The 25246-nt window shown below is 36.9% G+C and overlaps 1 protein-coding gene across 1 annotated transcript in view; it reads right to left on the bottom strand.

The window, feature by feature from the left end:
• Positions 1-25246, bottom strand: part of VWA3B (von Willebrand factor A domain containing 3B) — a 204299-nt gene that overhangs the window by 75109 nt on the left and 103944 nt on the right. The window contains 4 exon segments of the mRNA XM_045550176.1: positions 3629-3786; positions 6081-6211; positions 8426-8608; positions 13554-13652. Of these exon segments, the coding sequence (XP_045406132.1) occupies positions 3629-3786; positions 6081-6211; positions 8426-8608; positions 13554-13652 (571 nt within the window).

Below are 25246 nucleotides of genomic sequence, written 5' to 3'. Positions count from 1 at the left end.
CACATGGGAGAGCTGAGCTCCTGCCACTGGCACACTGGCAGGCCACCTTGACCACAATTGCTGGATGAAATAACCAGATTTTGTGTGTGCCAAATGAAACTGAAACTTAGCTCCCAAAGTCCCCAAACACAAAAACTGCACTATTCTTAAATGCTACAAATACTGAATGAAAATGTGTTTGGCAATGGATTCAAGCATTTAACTCCTCCCCAGACTCTGTATGACTGGTCATTCATCACATTTCATCGCTTTTTTTACATAAAAAATGGAAACAAAATAAAAAGTCAGCATATTATTGCCTCTCAACAGCAAGGATCCCAAATCTAAGTGAAATGGTAAAATGACAACAGGCCATTAAAATGCTTAGGACAAGCAGCAACTCTAACAAGACTCAGGTTCACTGGGGTGGGCAGGCAGGACTGGCCAAAGGGATACCACCATACAAGTAGCCAGTATGGGAAGGCTGTTCGTCCCTATGGGTCCAAGATACTGCTCCTCATACAGAGATACCAGGAGCAAGCAGACAGAGCGTGCAAGAGGAAAGAAGCTTTAGGAAGTGGCCCATTCCAGGAAGTCTCTTGGTTCCTGTGGTTTCAAGTTTCTCCTCCCCCACCCAGAGACATGGAGAGACCCCAGAGACCCACAGACAGCAGTGGGGTGGGATATGTCACCACAACGACTGCACCCTCACAAAACACCTAACATCCTGGTCTGAGACTCCTGCTGCCAGCTCAGGCAGTACCAGCAGGGACCAGTAGGAGTCCCAGGCACACCAGGAAAACAAGCACCAAAATAATACCATAAAGGCTATAAAAATTAAATTGCCATTGGGACCATAGCCCACAAAAGTAGGTCAAGGCCTATATGCTAAATTTAAGCAGGGTGGCTACTTCCTAAAATAAAAGATTTAAATAGGTTCCAGAGTCCCTAACATAATAAACAAAACGTCCAGGACACTACCAAAAATCACCCATTCATATCAAGAACCAAGAAAATTGCATCTTTTATGAGAAAAAATAAATGATGCCAACACCAAGATGTATTAGAAATCAGAGTTAGCTGATAAGGATTTTAAGGTAGCTGACTATAAAAATGCTTCAACAATTAATTACAAATTCTCCTGAAACAACCGAACAAATAGAAAATAAAACTGATAAAACCTCAAGCAAGACTGAAGACGACGAAAAGAGAGAAGACAGACACAAAGCACTAATATCAAGAATGAAACAGGAAACATCACTAAAGATCTTGCAGCCATTAAAAAGGTAATAGAGGAATACAACAAACAACTTTGCCCTCATAAATTTGACAAATTAGAAAAAATGGACCAATTAATTCCTCAAAAACCACAAACTGCTGAAACTCAACCAAGATGAAATGGATGATATGAATCACCTTAAAACCATTATAGCAATTGAATTAATTATGAAAAATCTCCCGAAAAAGAAATCCCTAGGCCCAAATGGTTTCATGACAACTTTATGAAACATTCAAAGGAGAATTACATTAATTTCTTCCAGGAATAGAAGAGGAAGGACAACTTCCTAACTCATTTGATGAGGACAATATCAGTTTGATACTAAAGCTGGAAAAGGACTATTAAAACAAACAAACAAACAAACAAACAAAAAACTACAGACCAATAGCAGTTATGAACTTTGATATAAAAATCCTCAACAAAATATTAGTAAACTGAATCCAGCAATGTACGAAAAGAATTATACACTGAAACCAAGTGGGAAATATTCCAAGATACACAGGGCCACTTCCACATTTGAGTATCAGTCAATGTAATCTATATATCAATAGACCAAAGAAGAAAAATCATATATCAATTCTTACAGAAAAGGCATTTGGCAAAATCCAGCACCCGTTCATGATAAAAATTCTCAGAAAGCTTGGAATGTGAGGAACTTCCTCAACTTGATAAAAATTTTCTTCTATTTTTTTTCTAGTTTTATAGTTTTATGTTTTACATTGAACTACATGATCCATTTGTGTTCATTTTTGTATAAGGTGTGAGGTTTAGGTCAGGTTTCTTTTTTTCTTTTTCCTTCTTTTTCTTTTTTTTGGCTACAGATATTGTTCCAGCACCATTTGTTGAAAGGCTGTACTTAACTCTGTTGAACTAATTTTGCACCTTTGTCAAAATCAGTTGGGCATATTTATGTGAGTTAAATCTAGTTCCTCTATATTGGCTATCCCTCCACCAATACTACACTGTCTTCGTTAATATATTTACATGGTAAGCCTTAATATCAGGTACAGTGATTCCTCCAACTTTATTCTTTTTTTCAAAATTATTTTAGCTATCCTAGGACCAGAAGTTTCTGTATACATTTTAGAATATGCTTATCTATGTTTATAAAAAATGTTTCTGGGGCCAGGCGCGGTGGCTCACGCCTGTAATCCTAGCACTCTGGGAGGCCGAGGTGGGTGGATTGTTTGAGCTCAGGAATTCGAGACCAGCCTGAGCAAGAGCGAGACCCCATCTCTACTAAAAATAGAAAGAAATTATATGGACAGCTAAAAATATATATAGAAAAAATCAGCTGGCCATGGTGGCGCATGCCTGTAGTCCCAGCTACTCGGGAGGTTGAGGCAGGAGGATTGCTTGAGTCCAGGAGATTGAGGTTGCTGTGAGCTAGGATGTTGCCACGGCACTCACTCTAGCCCGGGCAACAGAGTGAGACTCTGTCTCAAAAAAAAAAAAAAAAGTTTCTGGGATTTTATTATGAATTACATTAAACATGTAGATCAACTTCGTGAGAACTGGCATCTATGATGCCAATTCATCCACCCCATGAACATGGTATGTTTCTCCATTTATTTAGGTCTTTGATGTATTACAGCAGAATTTTGTAATTTTCAATACAGAGATCCTGTAAATGTTAAGTGTCATACCTAATTATTTTATTTGGAGTAATTATAAATGGTTTTTAATATAGTTGCTATATGTTCATTGTTTGTATGTCAAAATACAATTAATTTTGTATGTTGAGCCTATAACTGGCAATGTTGCTGAACTCACTTAATGGTTCTAGGAATTTCTATTTTGGGTAGATCCTTTGCTGTTTCTACATAGACAATATGCTCTCTACAAAGAGGGACAGTTTTATTTCATCCTTCCCCATCTTTCTGGCTTTATTTCTTCTTTTTGCCTTGTTGCAGTGGCTAGAACTTCCAGTACTATGTTGAATAAGGGTGGCGAGAGTGGGTATCCTTACCTTTTTCCCAGTCTTAGGGGGAAATAATTCAGTCTTTCACCATTTAGTATGATTTTAGCTGTAGGGAAGGCGGTGAAAGGGAGGTGGGTGTGGTTATAAAAGGGCAAACGAGTACAAGTAAAACTGGGACAATATAAATAAGACCTGTGGATTAGATCAATATCAGTATCCTGGTTTCAATATTGTGCTATTATTTTGCAAGAGGTTACCATTAGGAAAAACTGGATAAAGGCTAGGTATATAAGATCATGTGAATGTATAATTATCTAAATAAAATTTTTAGTTAAAAAACCCCCACAAGTTTAGGGCTTTTAAAAAATACTATGTGGGTTTAATTTTATTCTATCTTCTTGCATTGAAGGAAAACCAGTAAAGAATCAAGCCATTTTGTTCACTGATACCTGCATGGAGGACTTTCTTTTTCTGAATCTTTTGATCCAAAAGGTCCCATGGTCCTTTCAACATATTCAGGGATGAGGTTCGCACTGATTCAACATCAGATTGAAGTTTTGCACATTTTTCTGGGGTTGAAACCATAGAACAGATTTCCTTTTGATGCCTGCTTTGATATATATAAAAAGTAGACCAAAAAAAAAAAAAAGTAGGAAAAAAAGAGGGGGAAAAGAAAATTTCCATGAAGAAGGCAGAGTTAAAGCAATACATTCATGTTGAACACGTCAAACCTAAAGAAGTGAGCCTTCCCTCATTTGGATTAATATAAAAATAGTCATTTATCCTGTTCCATGCAGAAGAGTGGACAGGGGCCCAACCCTGGAGTCAGAAGATATGGCTCACATCATGAATCTGGTCCCTCCTGGCTGTGTGACTTTGTTGAAGTTGCTCATTTCTCTCTAAACTTCTTCACTTTTCTCATCTATAAACTGCAGGAAACCTCACCTGTGTGAGGGTTGATGTAGGGCTGATGTGAGGATTAATATGAGGGAGAGCTGGTCATAAACATGCAAGCATTACAGAAAGCCATTTCTCTAACCAAAGTGTCAACCAGCAAGCTCTTATAAAAGCTAGAGAAAGGAAACTCCTGCCTTGGATCAGATTGTGGCAAACCATTCTGGAGAAGATGTGGGACCAGGAGAGATCCCAGAAATGCTTAAGTATTTTCCCAGACATTACCTTCTCTGAAGCTCTAAACCCAGCAGCTCAGAAAGGAAAGGTTCCAGAACAATCTCCTGCTGCCACACTGTAAAGTGTGCCCTCTGGCCTTCACCAGCCACCCCGCCCCCATACCTCCACGGAGCATCCACCCCGTTCCATAATCCTTTGTGTAACATATCCCACAGCAGACAGGACCAGGCTTACATCCATTTGTGCATCCCAGTTCTCCTGGCACATGATTTTGACTCAATAGAGGTTTGAAAAAAGATTTGGGGGCTGTAATATTTTGTTGACCTGGTGGAAAACTAGAAAAGGGCAGTTTGTTGTTGACCATAGCTAAAGTGGGAGAATCAACTTTTCCTAATGTTAAGTTATAAGGAAGCATGGAAACATGGTATCTGTAGGATGAGGTGCTGCCTTTTACTCTTTCTTTTATATTAATTCAGAGCTCTTATTACATGCCAGGCATACTCTCACTGAGGCATACTCTCATCCACCCAACAATCCTACGACTACCATTATTTCTGTTATAGATGAACAAACTGAGGCTCCACAGGGTTAAGTAACTTGCCCAAAGTCACCTAACATGTAATGTATGGAATATTAAAATGCTTCTCTGATTCCAGAATCTGCTCCCTCCAGCCCCCAATAAAGAAATATAAAAACCAAGACTGTAGCCACTACTCAAGCCAATATCAGACACAGTCAACTGACCCATCCAACTTCTAAGCAACAGCTGGTCATTTTGTCCTGAGATTTTTAGTTTGATTCAACGAGGAGAAAAAGATAGTTAAGGTACTGGCTGAAGGTACAGAGAAAATAATTTATACTTAAGTGTTGCTCATTTGTTTGGTTCTTAGTTTATTTTTCAGATATTTTGAGTTTAGAAGATGTATCTGTACTTTCCCAAATACTTAAAAATAATGCTGCAAAATCTCATTATAAGATGACCATTATAACATTTACCTCTTTTTACTGATTCCATGCTCATGGCCTGCCCTCAACCCATATAGATGCTTAAGTTGCTAATAGGAAAATAGTAAATTTTGCTAAACAAGAAATTCTGATTAATAAATGTATTTTTAATATTTTTCCCTTTGCCACCATTCTTTTAAATATAAAGCCACTCTCCTGGCAGGGTAGCTGTGACAACTTGAATATCTGAACAATGTTAAATAATTTAAATAAGATTTGACAAATTTCCAGAATGTTGGAAGTAGTTTTGATTTTGTTTAAAAACTACTAATTAGAAACATATTGGAAAATAGGGTGCGGACAGACCTGAGAAATCATCTATCCTAAACCCCACCACCACAGCCACCATTTTAAAGATGAGGAAACTGAGCTCTACAGCAATGGGGAGGTAAAGAGGAACCTTACGGGACTCGCCAAGGTCACACAAGGTGAAGTCCAGACCTCAGGCATTGTGATCCCTGAGTCCAGTCTCCTTCCCCACCCAGTGCTCCTCTCTGCCCTGTCACTGCTTGGGTTGGGGAGTGGGACTGTCCACACTGGTGGAGAATAGAAAGGTGAATATGTGGCCTTCTCAAGCCCATTGTTATTAAATTAATAATATTAATTCTCTTTGCTTAAAAAAATCCTAACTTAATCATACTATGTGATTTTTTTCACTAAAAGAAATCTCATGAAGCATTTCAGAAAGGAAAAGTGTCTCAGAGAGCAAGCAGAGTGTCTGAGAGGCCCCTAGCCATGGGGAAGACAGGGCGGTTTGGCACTCACTTGCTGTCACCTTCCTTTTCCCCGTTGTACCACCAGTCCATGATCAAGGACTCAGAATAAAGGTCTTGCACCTTCTCCAGGTCACTCTGCCCTTGCTCCATTTCCTTAACTAAAAGAGTCAGATCTTCATTCTGCAAAATGAGAAGTGAATACATTATAGACTGTATAAAAGAGTTCAAATTTCAAACATTTCTAACAGAAAGCCAACTGTATCAGGAAAAGAAGAATCTAAAGAATGTCATGTTGTTCTTATTCTACTTTTAGCCAGCTTTATTGATGTATAATTCACATATAATAAACTGAACACATGTTAAATGTACCATTTGAAAAGTTTGACAATCACATCAGTGGAATCATTACAATCAAGACAATGAACATGTCTATTGCCCCAAAAGTTCCCTTGTGCCCCATTGTAAATCTGCCTTCCCTCCCGCAACTCTTCTCCCTAAGTCTGAAAGAACTACTTATCAGCTTTCTGTCATTATACATTAGTTGCAATTTGCTAGAATTTTCTATAAATGGGATCATACAGGAAATACTCTTTTTTTGGTCTGGCTTCCTTTGCTCATTATTATTTTGAGATTCACCCATGTTGCAGCATGAATCAATACCAAAATTTATTTATTCATTCACTTGTGCATGGACAGTTGATTTGTTTCCAGGTTTGGGCTATTATAAATAAAGCTATGAACATTTATGTACAAGTATTTGTATGGACATCTGCTTTCATTTCTCTTGACTAAATATCCAGGAGTAGAATGTTTGAATCATATGATTTGTGATGTTAAACTTTTAAAGAAAAAACCAGGCCAGGCACAGTGGCTCACACTTGTAATCCTAGCACTCTGGGAGGGTAAGGTGGGAGGATTGCTTGAGGTCAGGAGTTTGAGACCAGCCTGTGCAGGAGACCCCATCTTTACAAAAAATAGAAACATTAGCCAGGCATGATGGCATGCACCTGTAGCACCAGCTACTTGGGAGGCTGAGGCAGAAGGATCCCTTGAGCCCAGAAGTTTGAAGTTGCAGTGGGCTATGATGATGCCACTGTACTCTAGCTGGGGCAACAGAGCGAGACCCTATCTCAAAAAAAAAAAAAAAAAAAAGAGAGAGAGAGAGAGAGAGAAGGAAAAGAAAAAGGTAAAAAACAAACTGTTTTCCAAACTGTTTTATCAGTTTACAATCTCACCAGCAGCATATAAGAGTTCCAGTTCCTCCATATCCTTGCAAACTCTTGGTATTGTCAGTCATTTTAAATTTAGCCATTATAATACTTATGTAATGGTATCTAATTGTGGTTTTAATTTGTATTTTCTTAATGACTAATAATATTGAGCAACTTTTCATGTTCTTGTTTGGCATGAATTTTTTTTTTTTGGTAAAATGTCTATTTAAACTTTTTGCCCATTTTTTGAGTTTTCTTATTATTAGGTTTTGAGTGACCTTTATATATTCTGGATACAAGTCCTTTATTAGATACACAATTTGAATTTTTTTCTTCCAGTGTGTAATTTGTGTTTTCATTATCTTAGCATCATCTTTTCAAAAGAAGAAGCTTTTAATTTTGATCAATTCCAATTCATCAATTTATTCTTATATGGATGGTGCTTTTGATATACTATCTAAAAAAGTTCTTTGTCTAACACAAGATCACAAAAGGTTCTTCATAGATTCTTCTCTAAAAGGAGGAAAACCTAGGTTTTACATTTAGGTACATGAACCATTTTGAGTTAATTTTTGAATATGGTGTGAGTTCTAGATCAAAGTTTTTTTGGTATACGGATGTTCAATTGTTCCAACACTATTTGTTGGGTGGAAAACCCCTATCCTTCCTCCACTGCAACTTATAGAACTACTAGACACAAAATCAATAAGGACAGGGAAGACATGAACACCACCATCAATCAACATGGTCTAATTCACATATGGATCCCCTGGGATCCTTGTTAAAAATACAGATTCCTAAAGTTTGGCACAATGTTGATAATTGTTGAATTTTAATTATGGGTACATGGGGGTCCATATATTATTCTACTTTTGTGTGTGTTTGAAACTTTCCATAATAAAAAGTTTAGAGAAAAATAAAATTTATGAATTAAGATTCCTGGGCCTTTGCTATATTCTGATTTAGTAGCTCTGAAGTAGGATCCAGGAATCTGCTCAAGTGCCCTCGCTCAGGTGTGGTCCCTGGACTACATTTTGAGAAACACTGGTAAAATCAGTGTTCAATGATTCATTTGCTCAACTTAGTTATCTTTGTGGTTGCCATTTTCCCAACTAAGATATTATTTCCAGCCTGTAATCCTCAAATAAATGAACACTCCCTTCTCAGCCCATCAAGCTCTTACCTGAACAGCCTCTGGAGGAACAAGGTCCTTGTAACCAAAATCATAAAAATGGAACTCTCCTCCAGTCAAAGAAGCAAGCTCTCTCAAAAATCCATTTGCAATCTCATCATTGTAATTGAAGGAGATGGTATAAATAGGAATTTTTTGAAAATCCTTGACTTGGTCTATAACCATTTCAGGTGGCTGAAATGGTAAGTTTTGAGTGGGGAGGGGAAGGGAGATGGAAAGAGAGAAGAAGGAAAAAAAAAGACATGAAAACTCTTAGTATTTGCTATAGATAGTGAAATTCACAAATAGTAATTCCTTATACAGTGGTGAGTAACCTCAATAAATGTATTAGTTCAACTTAATAAACAAAACACCACCAGATGGTGAGAATACAAAGAACAATAAGACATGGCCCTTGCCCTCTGAGGTCTTTCAATTTGGTGTAAAAAAGAAGCTAGGAGAAACACTTGGCTAGCAGTGTCCCAACCTTAGGTGCACTAAGCTTAGAGCTCATGCCTTTAAAGTGCTGGGCTATGTTTAGATCGCTTAAAGTACTAAAGTCTGAAATCATGGGTAGAACATACTGACCATGGGGATTCCTCAGAGCAGAGCCCTTGGTTTATTTTCCAAAGCATCTCCACCAAAAGAGCAATTTCCAGTTTCCAACATGCTATGGTTAACTTGCTTCCCACAGAGAATGAAGGAAGAGACGTAAGGTCCTTCCACGTGCTGAGCATTCATCGTAGGAAGTGAAGAATGGTGGCAGCCTCTGTGAGGAACATACTAAGGAGCCCCAGGGCTGAGATAGACTTCCATACCCTACGGAGGAGCAGGACAGGGTGTGGGCCCCCCACTGCATAGCCCAGGAGTGGTACTGGAGAGAGTGGCTGGAAAGGGTCAGGGTTAGCCAGGCTGCAGTGGTTGAGAGGTTTGGTCCAACTTCCTGAGTCTCCTCTTCAGAGCTCTGAGGACATAAACCAATGGAAGGAATCCTCAAGGCATGTGGGCAGGAGGACAGGAATGGCTCATTCCCACTGCAAGGATGGAGCTCTGCCTCTGCCTACCCTCTGTCCAGCTCTGTAGCACCACACCGTGGCACTTGAATGTCATGCCAGTTTAGCACCATGGCACTACCTGCGGCTGTGTGAAGGTGGAGGGCTCATAAAGACACACATAACAGTCTCTCATGTGCTTTTTGTCTCTTTAGCTGTACAGAGTGATGGAAATAGCTCTGGAGATGGAGACCTGGGCTGCAAGCTCATCCCCAGCACTGCCCAGGACCTTGGGCAAGGTTCCTCTCAAATGTGTTTCCTTGTCTGTGGCTTAGAGCTAATACTGCCTCCTACCAGGGTTGCTATGAGCAATAAATGAGATGATGTTCTCATGAAACCATCCCACAAATACTTATTGAGCACCTTTCATGTGTCAGGTGCTACTGTCAGCCTACGATGCGGCCAAGCGGCACTCCTGAGGAGCTCCCCAGTTCCCTCTTCTCCAAGTCTGAACAGATGTGCAGCCAGAGTTCCCTTCCACCACAAACATTAACTTGGAGTGGAACAAAAGGCAGGTCTCCTCCCTGCCTGAGGAAGGTCTGTTTGCACAGGTTGATCACCCCGTGTCTCCCCTATCCCCCAGCCCTCGCATACCCCATGCTAGGCTTTGTCCATTAGCTTTTATCTAGAATGGTGTAGATACCTTCATCGTGTCCTTTTTTTGATTCCAGCCATTGTGAGCCCCTAACTTCAAAGAAGCCCCAGAATGACCGCAGCCAAAGCTGCCCTGGCCTGTTCCAGCAGAGGCCTTTTCCTGTCAGTTTGCACCTACAGATGCCCACGAAAGGATACCTTGCTAATGTGGATCTGATTCCACTTTAACGAAGACTAATATTTCTAAAATCCCCTTGACCTGATTAATTTTAAAGGCTGTATCACTTTATAATGCTGCCCTGGACATTTAATGAGCAACCAGTAAGCTGATGTCCGTGTAGCTAAATCCAGAACAGCATCTCTGTGTGTTCCTCCAAGTAAAAAATTCTGCTCAATATTTGAAATAATAACATTGACCTCACACATTCAGTTCCCACAAAGTCAGGGAAAATTCGAAAACAAATGGAGATTGAGTAGTACCTCTTAATGTCTTCTACACAGAACATGGATATCAAATATCCATTTGCTTTTTTAAGCGACTTTGAGGGATAATGCGAAGTGTTATAAGTAGACTACATCTGTGGAAAAGGCAGTATTAAATATGAAAATTCTTAAGAGTTCATAAATCATGTTTTGGGTAATTTGCATATTTCTGATATTATTCATATCCTTTGTTCTCTATCTTTGAGTGGACCACAGACCCTCTGAGAATCTGGTGAAACCTATTGATCTCTCCAGAAAAAATGTCTGAGTGTATTTTGCATATATTAATGGGAGATTCCAGAGCCTTGGAAGATCATGATGGACTGTAGATCAAGAATTCCTCTCAATACCCTGCTAGCAGGGGTGTTACTTGGTCCATCCTCTTTGGGTGGGGGGCTACTTGGAAGCATCCATTAAAATGCATACCTTTTGGCTGAGTCCACTTCTTGGAATTTACACTACAGATATACTCACACATGTACAAAATGATATATGTACACAGTTCCTTTTGCAACACTGTGTGTAACAGAGAGACTGGAAATAACCTAAATGCCCATCTCCAGGGAATTGGTTAAATATATGATGGCACAGCCATGTGATGGAATTATATAAAAATGAGGAAGTTCTTTACAAAATGATATGATGTAATCTCCAGGGTATATTGTTTGATGAATAAAGATATAGAATCATGTGTATGATATGCTACCATTTGAATTTTTTTTAAAAAAGAGAAAATATAAAAAAGAAAAATTGCACATTTTTAGAATGTTTTTATGAGTAAATTTAATGTACTGAAAATAAAAATTTAGAAAAAGGAAAAAAAAGAGGAAACATATATGCATACATTTCTGGTGAACAATATAAACTACCTCTGAAAGGAGATACAAGAAACTGGTGACATCAGTTACCTCCTAGCTGGTGAACAGGAGTGAGAGGGAGACACACATACCATTCTGTATACCCTTTTGTACTTTTGTAATTTGTGCTATGTGAATGTATTATTTATTCAAAAATTAAATAACAATAGTGTTCAGGTAAAAGTTTTATTAAATCGATATAACAGAATATGATATTCTCATTGAGAAGGATGTTTCTGAAAGATTGCTCATGACTCGGAAAAATGCATACGATATATCTGATGGAAAAAAAGCAGAACACAAAGCTGAATTTTGAGTGATTTTAATTTTCTTTTTTAATGCTTATCTATACTTTCAAATTGCCCAGAGTGTAAACAATTTAAAAAATCAGTAAAAGTTTATAAAAAGAAAAAGACACCCAGCACAGATGACTCTCAAATCATAATCTTCAGTCCACATTGTCCCCAAACTCCAGCCCCAAATTTCTAGGGGTTTCTGGATATCCATGCACTACAGGTGTGCAAACTCAGCTTCCTCCACCAGCAACTCCCAAGCCTACCTGCTCCTTCTTAAAAATTAAATTTCAATCAGTTAGTAACATAATCACTGTAAACCAGAAATCAGGCATCTTAACTCCTTTCTGCCTTGCTCCTAACTTCCCCTCATCCCCAACCTCTTGTTCCCAAACTGGCCACCATGTCTAATAGATGCTCATCTCCTCCCCAATCTGAGGCTGGGCCCTTACTAGCTTTGGTCAAGGTCCTGGCAGCAGGCTGTGGCAGTTCCAGCCTTTCCCTGGCACTACTGAGGGATGTTTCTAAAGTATAAATGGATGAAATGATCCACTCCTCTGAGAGTTCCACAGTGCAGTGACGCCTACTCCTTCAATATGGCATTCAAAGACCTTCACGCCCTCCCCCAATCCAACTGTCTTACCTCAGCCCCGCCATTCTTCCGTCATTGCCCCTGCCCTCAGCTTGTATCTCTGAGCATCCCATGTATTTCCACATCTGTGCATCCCTTCTGCCCTGGACACAGTAATCCCCTCTGTTCTGAAAATTTCTTCTCCTCTTTCCAGACACAGCTCAAATGTTCCCTCCTCAGTGGAACCTTCCCTGGTTTTCTCTCCATCTTATACAGCAGAATTCATCACTGTGTGCTCCTGGACATAGCACAGGCAACCCCATTCCTTGTATTGTATTAGAGCTAACTGTGTACGTCTAACACATTCCCCAGGGCACAAGCTTCCCTAAGGCAGGGATGAGACATTATTCATCTTTGTTGCCTCAAACCTTGGCACCACACATGGAATATAAGAGGGACACAATAAGTTACTTCTGAACAGAAAACACAGTGAAGTTGATAAAAAAAATTCAAAAAATGTTTCACTTTACACACTACATTTCTGCCATAAATCTGAAACTGTAGTAAAATCCAGTTGCTTTACTATTCAAGCCCTGAACTATTTGACACAGGAGATTTTAAAATATTTGCCTAGCAGTCTGTACATATAAACATCTTACAAGGAAGGATACAAATTGATACTAATTCACTGTAGTGGTTAATTTACACTGTGCTGGCCTGAAAATCATTATATTTATTTAATGCCTGGAACACTTGTCTTTCATTCACAAAGCTCAAAAGAAGATGAATAAACTCCCCTGAAACTTTGCAAATACTTTCCAGTCAAGCTAAACAAAACAAAGAACATTTCACTAGAAAGGCATGTTTTTGTTTAAATGAGTACTAAGTTAAAATTAAGGGCAAAACCTAGGACATTGTGCAGTGACATGTTTAGACTCAGAGACCCCAAAGGAAAAGAATCAAAAAGAATCTCTTCACTCTTAGTTCATAATAAAATGTAAACCAGTCTTCAATGGAAGGCAGATGCCTCCTTTCATGGGGTTGGGCTCCAACCTCTTAGTGTGTTTCACATTAAGAGTCAGCACTCACTGTCATGTAAATTATCCTCAGAGTTGCAAGAGACAAAGGAATTCCTTAGTGTATTTTCTCAGCTCAGTTCTAAGTCCCTAAGCCAAGGAAATGTATCTCAACAGCTTTTTGATGGCAGTTCAGAATGTGCCCCAAACCCATCCTCAGCATTCACTTTCCAGTATTGGTGAGTCTCTCTTTGTTCCCAACTTTGATACATACCTGATCAGGTCTCCCATCTGTCATAAGGTAGATTACTTGTGTTTCTTTATCAGCAAAAGCAATTTGCAGGGCATTCAGGGTGTTTGTGGAACTTCCAATCTGTGGAACAAAGAGATATACCAAGAATATACTTGAATCTCAAAAAAGATCTCACAAAGAAACATTTATTTTCTGCTTCCAAAAAAAAAAAAAGAAGAAGAAGAAGAAAAACTACTTGTGAAATAAAAGATAAATTAAAATTATATTGAGATAATTATTTAAGCCCAGTGATTCCAAGAAACCCAATCCCTGGGTGTGCCATAAAAGTTTCTATCCAGGCAGTCCAAGGACAGCTAAAAGCAGGACTGCAGATTTCCTGTCTTGACAACAGAGATCTTAATGTAATTTTATCTTTTTGTGTTCTGTGTGAGACACTAACTTAGTTACTGCTCACTCATCTGTCAACAGACCTTGAATATGCAGCTTGAATATACCCTGGTGGGGATCATGTGTATTTCAAATCAGTTATTTATTCTTGACACCCAATATTTGGCAAACACAAGTGTGGTATGAATAGCAATCTAACAACAGACATATGGACATATCTAACATAACTTGATTCCATACAGGTTCTGGTGAAATACACACTTTCAAATACATGGAAACACTTCTAGGACTTCCATGGATGCATGGTAGTGAATGAGGGACTCTAAATGTTCTGCTTTACATATCACGGGAATAAACAAATATCAGACAAAACTAGAATCAATAAAAAGGAGTAAGTTATGGCCCATTCTCCCTCCTACACACGTCAATCATAACACCATCCACAACTCTTCATGTTAAAAAAAAGAACAGATAAGAATATGCACATTGTGTTTCAAGTGAAATTAATGACAGAGATTTTTAGCAATCTCTTAAATCATATTAAACAACTACAAATTGGAAAATCCCTTGAACGCATCATCAATATAAAAAGGAATGGATTTTTAGCTAAATGTAAATTCACTGGAATGTTCTCTCCTTAATATGCAGAAATGATCCTTACCAAGAGATCATCAGTAGATACACAGGACTCTGAGTGGACCAATAGCCTTCATCTCAGTCCAAGTATATTAGTCCAGCTTTAGTTGTAAGCAAGAAAACCCAACTGTGGTTGATTCAAACAGGAGGAAATTTATGAGAAGAACACTGGGATGGCTCACAGCATCACCAAACAGGCATAAGAACCTGGCTTGGGACTTGTCACCAGGAGCAAGCCCCAAATTCTGCTGCAGACCTCCCTGGTGGGGGCCTCAATGCAGACCTGCTGCCAAGCACCAGACGCTGTAACTTGCCTCACAGACACTGTGAGTATCAGATATGAGATGGACCAGCCCACTGCCACTGCCACCCCAGGAGCTACCATCTACATCTGCCACCACTGTCATGGTTCTCCTTTTTAAGCCAACTCTCTGGAGTCACTACCTCTCAATTTAAAACCTAGGAGTTATTCTGAGTGGTGGTGCCTGGGTCACATTACTCATACCCTAGCTGAGGGGAGGCCAGAACTTTCTACTTCCATAGGGTGAAAAGGCTCTGCCCCCATACCAAGAATCAGTATAATAAGGGAAAAGAGACTGATGGCCAAATGAATGACAAATATCTAGCACATACCACTCCCCTCCACCAAGACTTCTCAAAGCCTCACCATATGCCATAGATGCCCTCTCTATTAAGAGTTTCTCAGACTCAGACACAAATGTGGAATTCTATGCCCTTACCCATTCAGTTGCTCTCACCTAGAGTTCCTTCATTTGGCTTTACTCCCTTCCATTTAAGCATAGATTGAATAAGCACCTAAGTATCACATGCCAGGCATTTTACTAGGACTGGGACATAACTTATGAAACCAGACCAAATTCTGTTTCCTAAGAGGGGGTTCACAGAATGGTGCTAGAGGCCTAGAAAACCACTACCAAACTCAGTGCTGAAACTGGTTAACAGATCACGCCCAGCATAAGCTGTCTCTTACTCTAGCTGGGTGTGTTGCTAAAGACATCTTATGGTGAAGGCAGCAGGGAAGACTATTCAAGAATGAGTAGGGTAGGTAGGCAAACACAGAAAGGATGGTGGGTGCTCCAGATTCCTTTCTTGTTCAGAATTTGGCAAGTAATTTCATACTTGTAAAGTCCATATGACAAAAGAGGCCAGAAAAATGATGGTGGTAATGGTAACTATAAAAACAACATCTACTGAGTACTTATAGGCTTAAGTACTTACTTTTCCTGCATTGTTACTCTGTGGCATAAGGAAACTCAGGCTCAGCAACTTCTGCACCCCCACCCCCACCCCCACCCCAGAAGGCCACCCAGCAACAACAGGCAGCTCAGGGACATGCCTTCTACCCTTGCAGACAGCACCAAACAGGCATTGAGTGGGAGCTCAAGCAGCATGAGATGGTTCAGAAAACTAAATTGTTACTGGAACTAAAGCCCACAAAAGTAAGCTAGAACAAACATGCTAAACCTAAACACAGTGACTGTCTGCTAAATGAGAAGACTTAAATGGGAATAGTCTCTTAACATAATAACCAACTGTCCAGGATATAATTAAAAAGTCAAATAGCCACATTGGAATAAGAAAAGCAATCAACTGATACCAATATCAATAGAGCCTCAGAGATCTCTGGGACAGTAAAGAGGATTTAGTATTCATACCATTAGAGCAGCAGTCCCCAGCCTTTTTGGCACCAGGGACTGGTTTCATGGAGGACAATTTTTCCAAGGACTGGGGGGTGGGGGATGGTTTCGGGACAATTCAAGCACATGACATTAATTGTGCAGTCAAACCTCTCTGCTAATGATAATCTCTATTTGCATCTGCTCCCCAGCACTAGCATCACTGCCCTCAGCTCCACCTCAGATTATCAGGCATTAGATTCTCATTAGGAACACGCAACCTAGATCCCTCGCCTGTGCAGTTTACAGTAGGGTTTGCGCTCCTATGAGAATCTAATGCCACCATTGATATCACAGGAGGCAGAGCTCATGTGGCGATGTGAGTGATGGGGAGTGGCTGTAAATAACAGATGAAGTCTCACTCGCTCACTTGCCGTTCACCTCCTGCTGTGCAGCCCAGTTCCTAACAGGCCACGGACCCATAGCAGTCCACAGCCCAGGGGTTGGGGACCACAGCATTAGAGTTTCAGAAAAGAGAGGAGAAAGAGTGTGGGACTTAAAAAGTATTCAAGAAATAACGGCTTTAAAAAACCCCCAAATTGGGTGAAAGATACAAAAACTACAATTCAAGAAGCTGAGCAAACCCCAAATTGGATGAAAACAAAGAAATCTACACCAAGACACATTGCATTTAAATTTCTGAAAACTAAAAAAAAAAAAAGAAAAAAGAAAAATCTCAAAAATAGTCAAAGAGAAATAACACATTACCTATAAAAGAACATCAATTCAAATGACAGCAGTTTCTCATCTGAAACCATAGAAACCAGAGGGAAGTAGCACAACATTTTTCAAGTGCTGAAAGGAAAGAACTGCCAGCCATGAATCATATATCTGGTAAAAATATCCTCCAGGTTGGAAGAGAAGGAAAACTATGAAAATTTATTGCTGGGAGACCTACCTTTAAAGAATGGCTAATGGAAGCTCTCAAAATAGCAAGAGAACAACAATAGAAGAAAGCTTCAACTTTTAGAAAGGAAATAACAACAATGGAATGGTGGTAAATACAGAAGTAAGTATAAAACACAATCCTTAACTTCATGAGTTTCTTTAATTGTGTTTTATGACTGCAGCAAAAGTTTAACAACATCTAATATGCTGTATAAAGTATGTAAAGGAAATACTTCAGACAATTATGCTTTTTAAATGGTGAGAGTAAAGGGACCTAAATGGAAGTAAGGTTTGTACACTTAACTTTAAGTAGTAAACCATCAATACCAGTAGGCTGTGATAAGGAAATACCTAGAACAACCATTAAAGCAATACACTAAAAACCAATACAAATAAATCAAAACAAAATACTAATAAATGTTCAAAGAACCCATAGGAAGGCAGGAAAAAAGAGAGAAATGAAAAACAGAGGAAATACACAGAAAAAAATAATGAAATGAGAGACTTAAGCCTTAAGTATCAATAACTACTTTGTATGTAAATTGTCTAAATATACCAACTACATGACAGAGGAAATGCTGTCTACAGGAAACTCACTTTAGGCATAACAACTTAGATAGGTTGAAAGTAAAAGCATGGAAAAGATATATTATGCAAACATTTATTTCTAAAAAGCAGGAATAACTGTATTAATATCACATAAGGTAGACTTTAAAGCAAAGAAAATTACTAGGGACAAAAAGTGATATTATGTGATGATGAAAGGCTCAATCTACCAAGAAGACAACAATCCTAAATATGTATGTACCAAACAATAGAGCTTTAAAATACATGAAAAAAAATCTGATGGAGCTGAGAAGAAAAATATTAACAGATTAATAAACAATTATGGAGGTCTTCAGTATCTCATTCTTTTTTATTTCAATAGATTTAAGGGTTACAGTGGTTTTTGTTACATGCATGAATTATATAATGCTAAAGTCAGGACTTTCAGTGTATCCATCAGCAGAATAGTATATATTGTACCCAAAAGGTAATTTTTTATCCCTCAATTCCCTCTCATTCCCTGCTTAGTTTCCAATGTCTATTATACCACTTTATGACTACATATACTCATTGTTTAGCTCCTACTTATAAGTGAGATCACGTAATACTCTACTTTTAATGGCTGACAGAACAATTAAACAATCAGCAATGATGCTGAAGAACTGAACAATACTATCAACTAACCATATGTAATTAACATTTATAGAACACTCCACCTAACAACGGAATACACATTCTTTTCAAACAAACACTGAGCGTTCACATAAATAGACCATATCTTGAGTCATAGAACAACCTTTAACAAATTTAAAAGAATTCAAATGGTGCAGAGTATGTACTTTGACCATAGTGGAATCAAAACAGAAATCAATAATGGAAAGACAACATGAAAATCTTGAAACACTTGCAAATTTTGAAAAATGCTTTAAATAATTCATGGCCCAAAAAAGAAAATCACAAAGAAAACAAAAAATTAAATAGAACTAAACGAAAACTAAGCAAAACATTTAAATTTGTGGGATGCAGTTAACATAGTGCTAGAAGAGAAATTTATGGCACTAAAATCTTACATAAGAACAAAGGAAATATCTCAAAACAATAATCTATATTCTTACCTCAAGAACCCAGCAAAAGAAGAGCAAATAAACTCAAAGCAAGAAAAAAGAGGGAAATAATAAAGAGCAGAAATCAAAGAAATTCAAACAGAGAAAATTAGTGAAACAAAGCCTGGTTGTTTAAGAAAAAAAATCAATAAAATCAACAAACCTCTATCAAGATTTACAAGTTAAAGGAAAAAGATACAAATTACCAATATCAATAGGGATATCACAAAATCTCTTGCCGTCACTGACAAGATAATAAGAGAAAATAATGAAAACCTTTATGCTCATAAATTCAACAGCTTAGAAGAAATGGAACAATCTCTCAAAAACCACAACCTACCATAACTCTACTAAGATAAAATAGATAACCTGAATATTTCTATACCTATTGCAGAAATTGAATTTGTAATTAAAAAGCCCCCAAATAAATCTCTGGGCCCATACGGTTGTACTGGAGAATTTTATCAAACATTCAAAGAAGAATTAACACAAGTTTTACATAATCTACTCCAAAAAAAAGAAGAGGAGGGAACACTTCCCAACTCACTTTATGAGGCTACTATTACCCTGATACCCCAAACAGACAAAGACAACACACATACACAAAAATTACAAACCAACATTTCTCATGAACTTAAACACAAAAATTCTCAACCAAATTTTAGGAAATTTAATTCAACAATGCAAAAAATGAATAATTCACCATTATCAAGTGGGATTTATTCCATGCATGCAGAGCTGGTTCAGAATTCAAAAAATTAATCAATGTAATCCACAATATCAACAGGTTAATGAAGAAAGTCATATACGCATATCACCTTACACAGAAAAGAACTTAAAAAATTCAACCCCCATTCAGCACAAAAACTCAATACATTAGGAATAGAATGGGACTTTCTCAATCTCATAAAGAGCATGTACAAAAATCCTGTAGCTAACATCATATACTTGATGGTGAAAGACTGAATTCTTTTCCTTTATGATTAGGAAAAAGGGAAGTATGTCTGTTTTCATCATGCTTATCCAACATAGTACTAGAAATTCTAGCCACTGGAATGAGGCAAAGAAATAAAAATCATAGAAATTGGGAAAACAATAAATACAACTGTCTGTATTTGCAGACTATTCAACTATCTACATAGAAACTCCAAGAAGTACAGTTGTCCCTTGGTATGCATGGGAGATTGGTCCAGGACCCTCTGTGGATACCAAAGTCCAAGGATGCTCAAGTCCCTTATATAAAATTGTATAATATTTGCATATAATCCACATACATCCTCCTGTGCACTTTAAATTATCTCCAGATTATTTATACTACCTGACAAAATATAAATGCTATGTATTAATAATTAGTTGTTATACTATCTTGAATCCACAAATGTAGAACCTGCGAATACAGAGGGCCAATTGTATACAAAAACCAAAACTCCTAGAATAAGCCTAGTAAAGTAAAAAAAAAAAAACAAAACCACAAAATCCACACACAAAAATCAACTGCATTTCTATATACTGACAATTAACAAGTGGAAACTAAAATAAAAAAAAACCACTTACAATTACTTCAAAGAAAATGAAATATTTAGTATAGACTTAAACAAGTACAGGATTTGTGCACTGAATTTATGAAATGCTGTTGAAAGAAATCAAAGAAGACCTAAATACTTGGAGAGACATACTGTATTCATGGATTGGAGGAATCAACATAGTAAATATGTCAATTCTTCCTAATTGGATTATAGGTTTAAGGCAATTCCTATCAAAATGCCAGCAAGGTTTTATTTTTTTTTTTGCATTTGTAACTTTTTTATTGATATTATATACATAGGGTTGTTTCTGCATATATTTATGGAAGCTGAAGATTTAAGATATGCAATTAAAAATTATTAAATTACCACATTATGGTGACTAGACTATATGGTGATGGCCTGGAGAAATAAACCTAATAGAAAAAGAGCAAATTTTTTTAAAGCAGGTTAAGTAACTTTGTCCATTATTTGTTGCTTTTGATTCTAGGATTTGTCTGCTTTACCCTACTGACTCCTAAAATTAGGAAGAAAAATTTTAGTTCCAATGTGAGAACCCAAGTGACTTTCTCTTATATTCTTTTTTTTTTTGTCTCTAGTCTATTCAATGAATATATTAATATATCCATGCTTAGAAAACACTTAACAAGAATGCCACTGCTCCCTATGCCTATGCCTAGGCAGACATCATTAATTGATCATGGCACTCTTTCCACAGTGAGTTTGGGCACAGCCACATAATTCTGCTCTATGCATCCTTCCAAGCAGCCACTACAACTGGTCAGCAAGGTTTTTAATAGACATAGAGAAGCTTGTTTTAAAATTCTATATTGAAAATAAATGCCCTAGAATAGCCAAAACAATTCTGAAAAAGAAATGTAAGGTGGGAAAAGTAATTTTTCCTGGCTTTAAGACTCACTATACAGCTACAGTTATCAAGAAAGTGTGGTCCTAATAAAGACATTAGCACATATGATAATAGAACAGAATAGAGAACCCAGACAGAGACCTGCAGCTATATCCAATCAATTTTTGGCAAAGGAGAAAAAACAATTCAATGGAGGAGGGATAGCCTTTTCAATAAATTGTGTTGGAACAAATGAACATCTATAGGCAAAACAAAACAAAACCACACCAAAAACCTCTAAACCTAAATCTCACACCTTATATAAACATTAATTCAAAACAGATTATAGACTTAAATGTAAAACATAAAATTATAAAGCTTCTATGGAAAAAAAACAGAAAAAAATCTTTAGGACCCAAGATTAGGCAGAGTCCTTAGAACTGACATCTTCAAATGAATAAAAATAATTACAAAATATATCAAAATTTATAGGATACAGCTGAAGAAGTATATGGAGGGATATCTGTATCATTAAATTGTTAGATCAAAGGTCTAATTTTTTTTTTTAAAAAAAGCAAGTAGAAGGAGGAAAATAATGAAGATAAATGTAGAAATCAATGAAATTAAAAACATTTAAAAAATTAGAAAGTCAATGAAACCAAAAGCAGTTCTATGGAAAAATCAATAAAATTGAAAGAAAGAGAACCTCTTCAAATTAATCAAGAAAAAAAAGAGTAGACAAAAATTATCAATATTACAAATGAATAAAGAGACATCACTACAGACCCCACAAAGATTAAAGGAGTGATAAGGGAATATTGCAAACTTCTGTGCCTATAAATTCAACACATTCAAAGAAATGGACCACTTCTTTCTAAGAAACAAATAACCAAAACTAACTCAAAGAGATACAGATAATGTGAATAGTCCTGTATCTATTAAAACAGTTGAATTCATAGTTTAAAAACTTCTAACGAAGAAAAATCAAGGCCCTAGATGATTTCACTGGTAAGTTCTATCAAACAGTTAAGGAAAAATAGTATCAATTTCACACAATCTCTTCTAAAAAAAAAAAAGAAGAAGAGTGAACACTTCCTCATCCATATTATGATGTCAGTATTTCCTGATACCAAAATTAGACAACAATTTCTAAGAAAAGCAATCTACAGACCTATATTCCTCATAAACATTGACATAAAAATTCTCAACAAGATATATTAGCAAATTTAATATAGAGTATATAAAATGTACAATACATCATGAACAAGTGGAGATTATCCCAGGAATGTGAGTCCAATTCAATATTTAAAAATAAATCAATATAATTCACCATATTAACAGAGAACAGATCACCTCAATAGATGCAGAAAACACAGGTGACAAAATTCAATATTCATTTGCATTTGTGGTGACAATATTCAGTAAATCAAAAGTTGAAGAGAACTTCGTTAAGATAAAGCACCATCTACCAAAAAAAAAAAAAAAAAAAAAAAAAAAAATCCCCTAAACCTAGCAAAGATTTAATGGTGAAAAATTTAATGTTTCCCCTCTAAGATCAGGAAAAAACTAAGTCCTCTTTCACCACTTCTATTCAATATCATACTGAAAGTCCTAGTCAGTGCATTAAAGCAAGGAAAAGAAATAAATGCTATATAGGTTGGATAGGAAAAAATGAAAACATCTGTATTCACAGGAAACATCATTGAAAATAACAAGTAATCTACAACAAAGCTCCAAGAACAAATAGGTGAGATTAGCAAGCTCAAAAGATATTTACAAGGTCAATATATAAAGCAAGGTCAATATAAAAAAATCAATTGTAATAAATAATTAAAATTTATAATTTAAAAAGTACCATTTATAATAGTAACAAAAAGACTTAAACAAATGGAGAGATATACAGTGTTAAAATGTCAATTCTCCTGAATCTAAACTAGACTTAATGCAATCTCAATCAGAATCCCAGCACACGTTTTTGTAGATTTCAACAACTGACTCTAAAATTTATAAGGTAGGTCAAAGAAACTATAACAGCCAAAAAACAAAAGGAAAGAAGCACAAAGTTAGAGGATTAGAGGATTCAGGTTAGCTGATTTCAAGACTTAGTATAAAGTTACAGCAGTGAAGACAGTGTGATGTTGGCAAAAGAATAGATATCCAGTTCAATGAAACAGAAATAGACTCACACATATTTAGTCAAATTATTTTTGACAAAGAAGCAAAGGTAATTCAAAGGAGAGAGAATAGTTATTTCGACAAACGATGCTGGGCCATGTCTCACACTTTATACAAAAATGAACTCAAAATGGACCCTAGTCTTAAATATAGAATGTAAAACCATAACATTTTGGGATGAAAACAGGAGAAAATCTGCATGACTTTGGGTTTAGCAGAGTGTTTTGATATGGCACCAAAAGCACAAACCATAAAGAAAACTTGGTAATTTAGACTTTATCAAAATTAAAAACTTGCTCTATGAAAAACCTTATTAAGAGAATGAAAAGACAGGCCACATGGTGGGAGAAAACATTTGCAATTTGAACATCTGATAAAGGTCTTATGTCCAGAATACATGAAAAAATTCAATCTTAAGAAAACAAACAACCCAAGGAAAAAAGGGCAGAAGATCTGAACAAATACTTCTCCGAAGATATACAGATGGAAAATAAGCATAAAAAGATCAGTATTAAGTAAATGCATTAATATTAAGTAAAAACAATTAAAACCACAAATAGGATACCACTAGATATATTTTAACCATATTAGAATAGCTAAAATAAAACAATCTGGCAATATAAAATGCTGAAGAAGATATAAAGTCATTGCAACTCTTATACATTGTTGATGGGAATGCAGAATGGTACAGGCACTTTGGAAAACAGTTTGGCAGTCTTTTATAAACTTAAACATATACTTAGCATACTAGCCAGCAAACTCACTTTTAGGTATTTATTTATATCCTAGTGAAATGAAAAATTATTGTTGGAAACCATTCTCCATGGGTCTCTTGCATTTCTATTAAATACATATCTTGCAAGCAGAGGCATTATCTGTTCTGGTCTATCTTTTCAAGATGTTTATATAGGAAACAGCCTTGGGAAATAGAAATAATGTCCCTTTTCAAAGCAAATAGCAAGCATATATTTATTGTCTGGAATAAAGATAATATCTAACTCCACAGCAAAAGACCAGCATGCTTATAGTCCATTACACGAGATTTGGTTTTCCTAAGTTCAGGGTCCCTCTCCTTTAACACAACCTAATGTATGTGCAAGTGCAACCTGGTCCTCATTGTTTCACTGTGCAGGAACCGGGGTTTAGGAACTGGTGCAAGAAAACACTGATACTCTGGCTACTGCTATTGCTGTGAGTAATAAAGTCCTTTGTCTGTGACCCAGGAGCCTCCGGTGTTCTGTCAGCATCTACATTAGTTTGCAAGTAAAATAAAATATCAGACTCTTCACAGTACTAGACATATAGTCACATGAAAACCTGTATGCAAATGTTTACAGCGGCATTATTTCCAATGCCCCAAATGGGAAATAATACAGATGTCCTTCAACAGGAAATGGATAAACAGTTTTGCATCCATACTCATCAATAAGACGCTACTCATCAATAAAAAGGAAAAAACTCTTAATTCACATGAAACAAGTTGCATGAATTTCAAGTGCATTTTGGTAAGTGAAAGAAGCTAGAACCAAAAGGTTCTATCATATGATTCATTTACATGACATTCTGGAAAATGAAAAACCATAGGGACAGAGACACAGATCAGTGGTTTCCAGCTGAAAGGAGGAGTTGACTGCAAAAGAGCATATGAGGAAATTTTGGGAGTGACAGAACTATTCCCTTTGGTACTTTGGTGGAGATACATGCATTTGTCAAAATCCAGAAATATACACCAAAAGAGTTCTTTTTACTATGTGCAAATTAAAATAAGATTCAACTAGGATAAGGGGTGATACCAAGATGGAATGCAGACTGTGTCCAATGAATCTAACTGTATCACTAACAAATGACACCACCATTTGTTGAATGAAGGTGTTGGTAAGAAAGTACCTGACTTAAAACTTTGGAAAACAGT

Source organism: Lemur catta, chromosome 4, assembly GCF_020740605.2.
Source record: "Lemur catta isolate mLemCat1 chromosome 4, mLemCat1.pri, whole genome shotgun sequence".
Lineage (NCBI taxonomy): Eukaryota > Metazoa > Chordata > Mammalia > Primates > Lemuridae > Lemur > Lemur catta.
The sequence above is the reverse complement of the archived record's forward strand: the minus strand, read 5'-3'. Positions and strand labels throughout refer to the sequence as shown.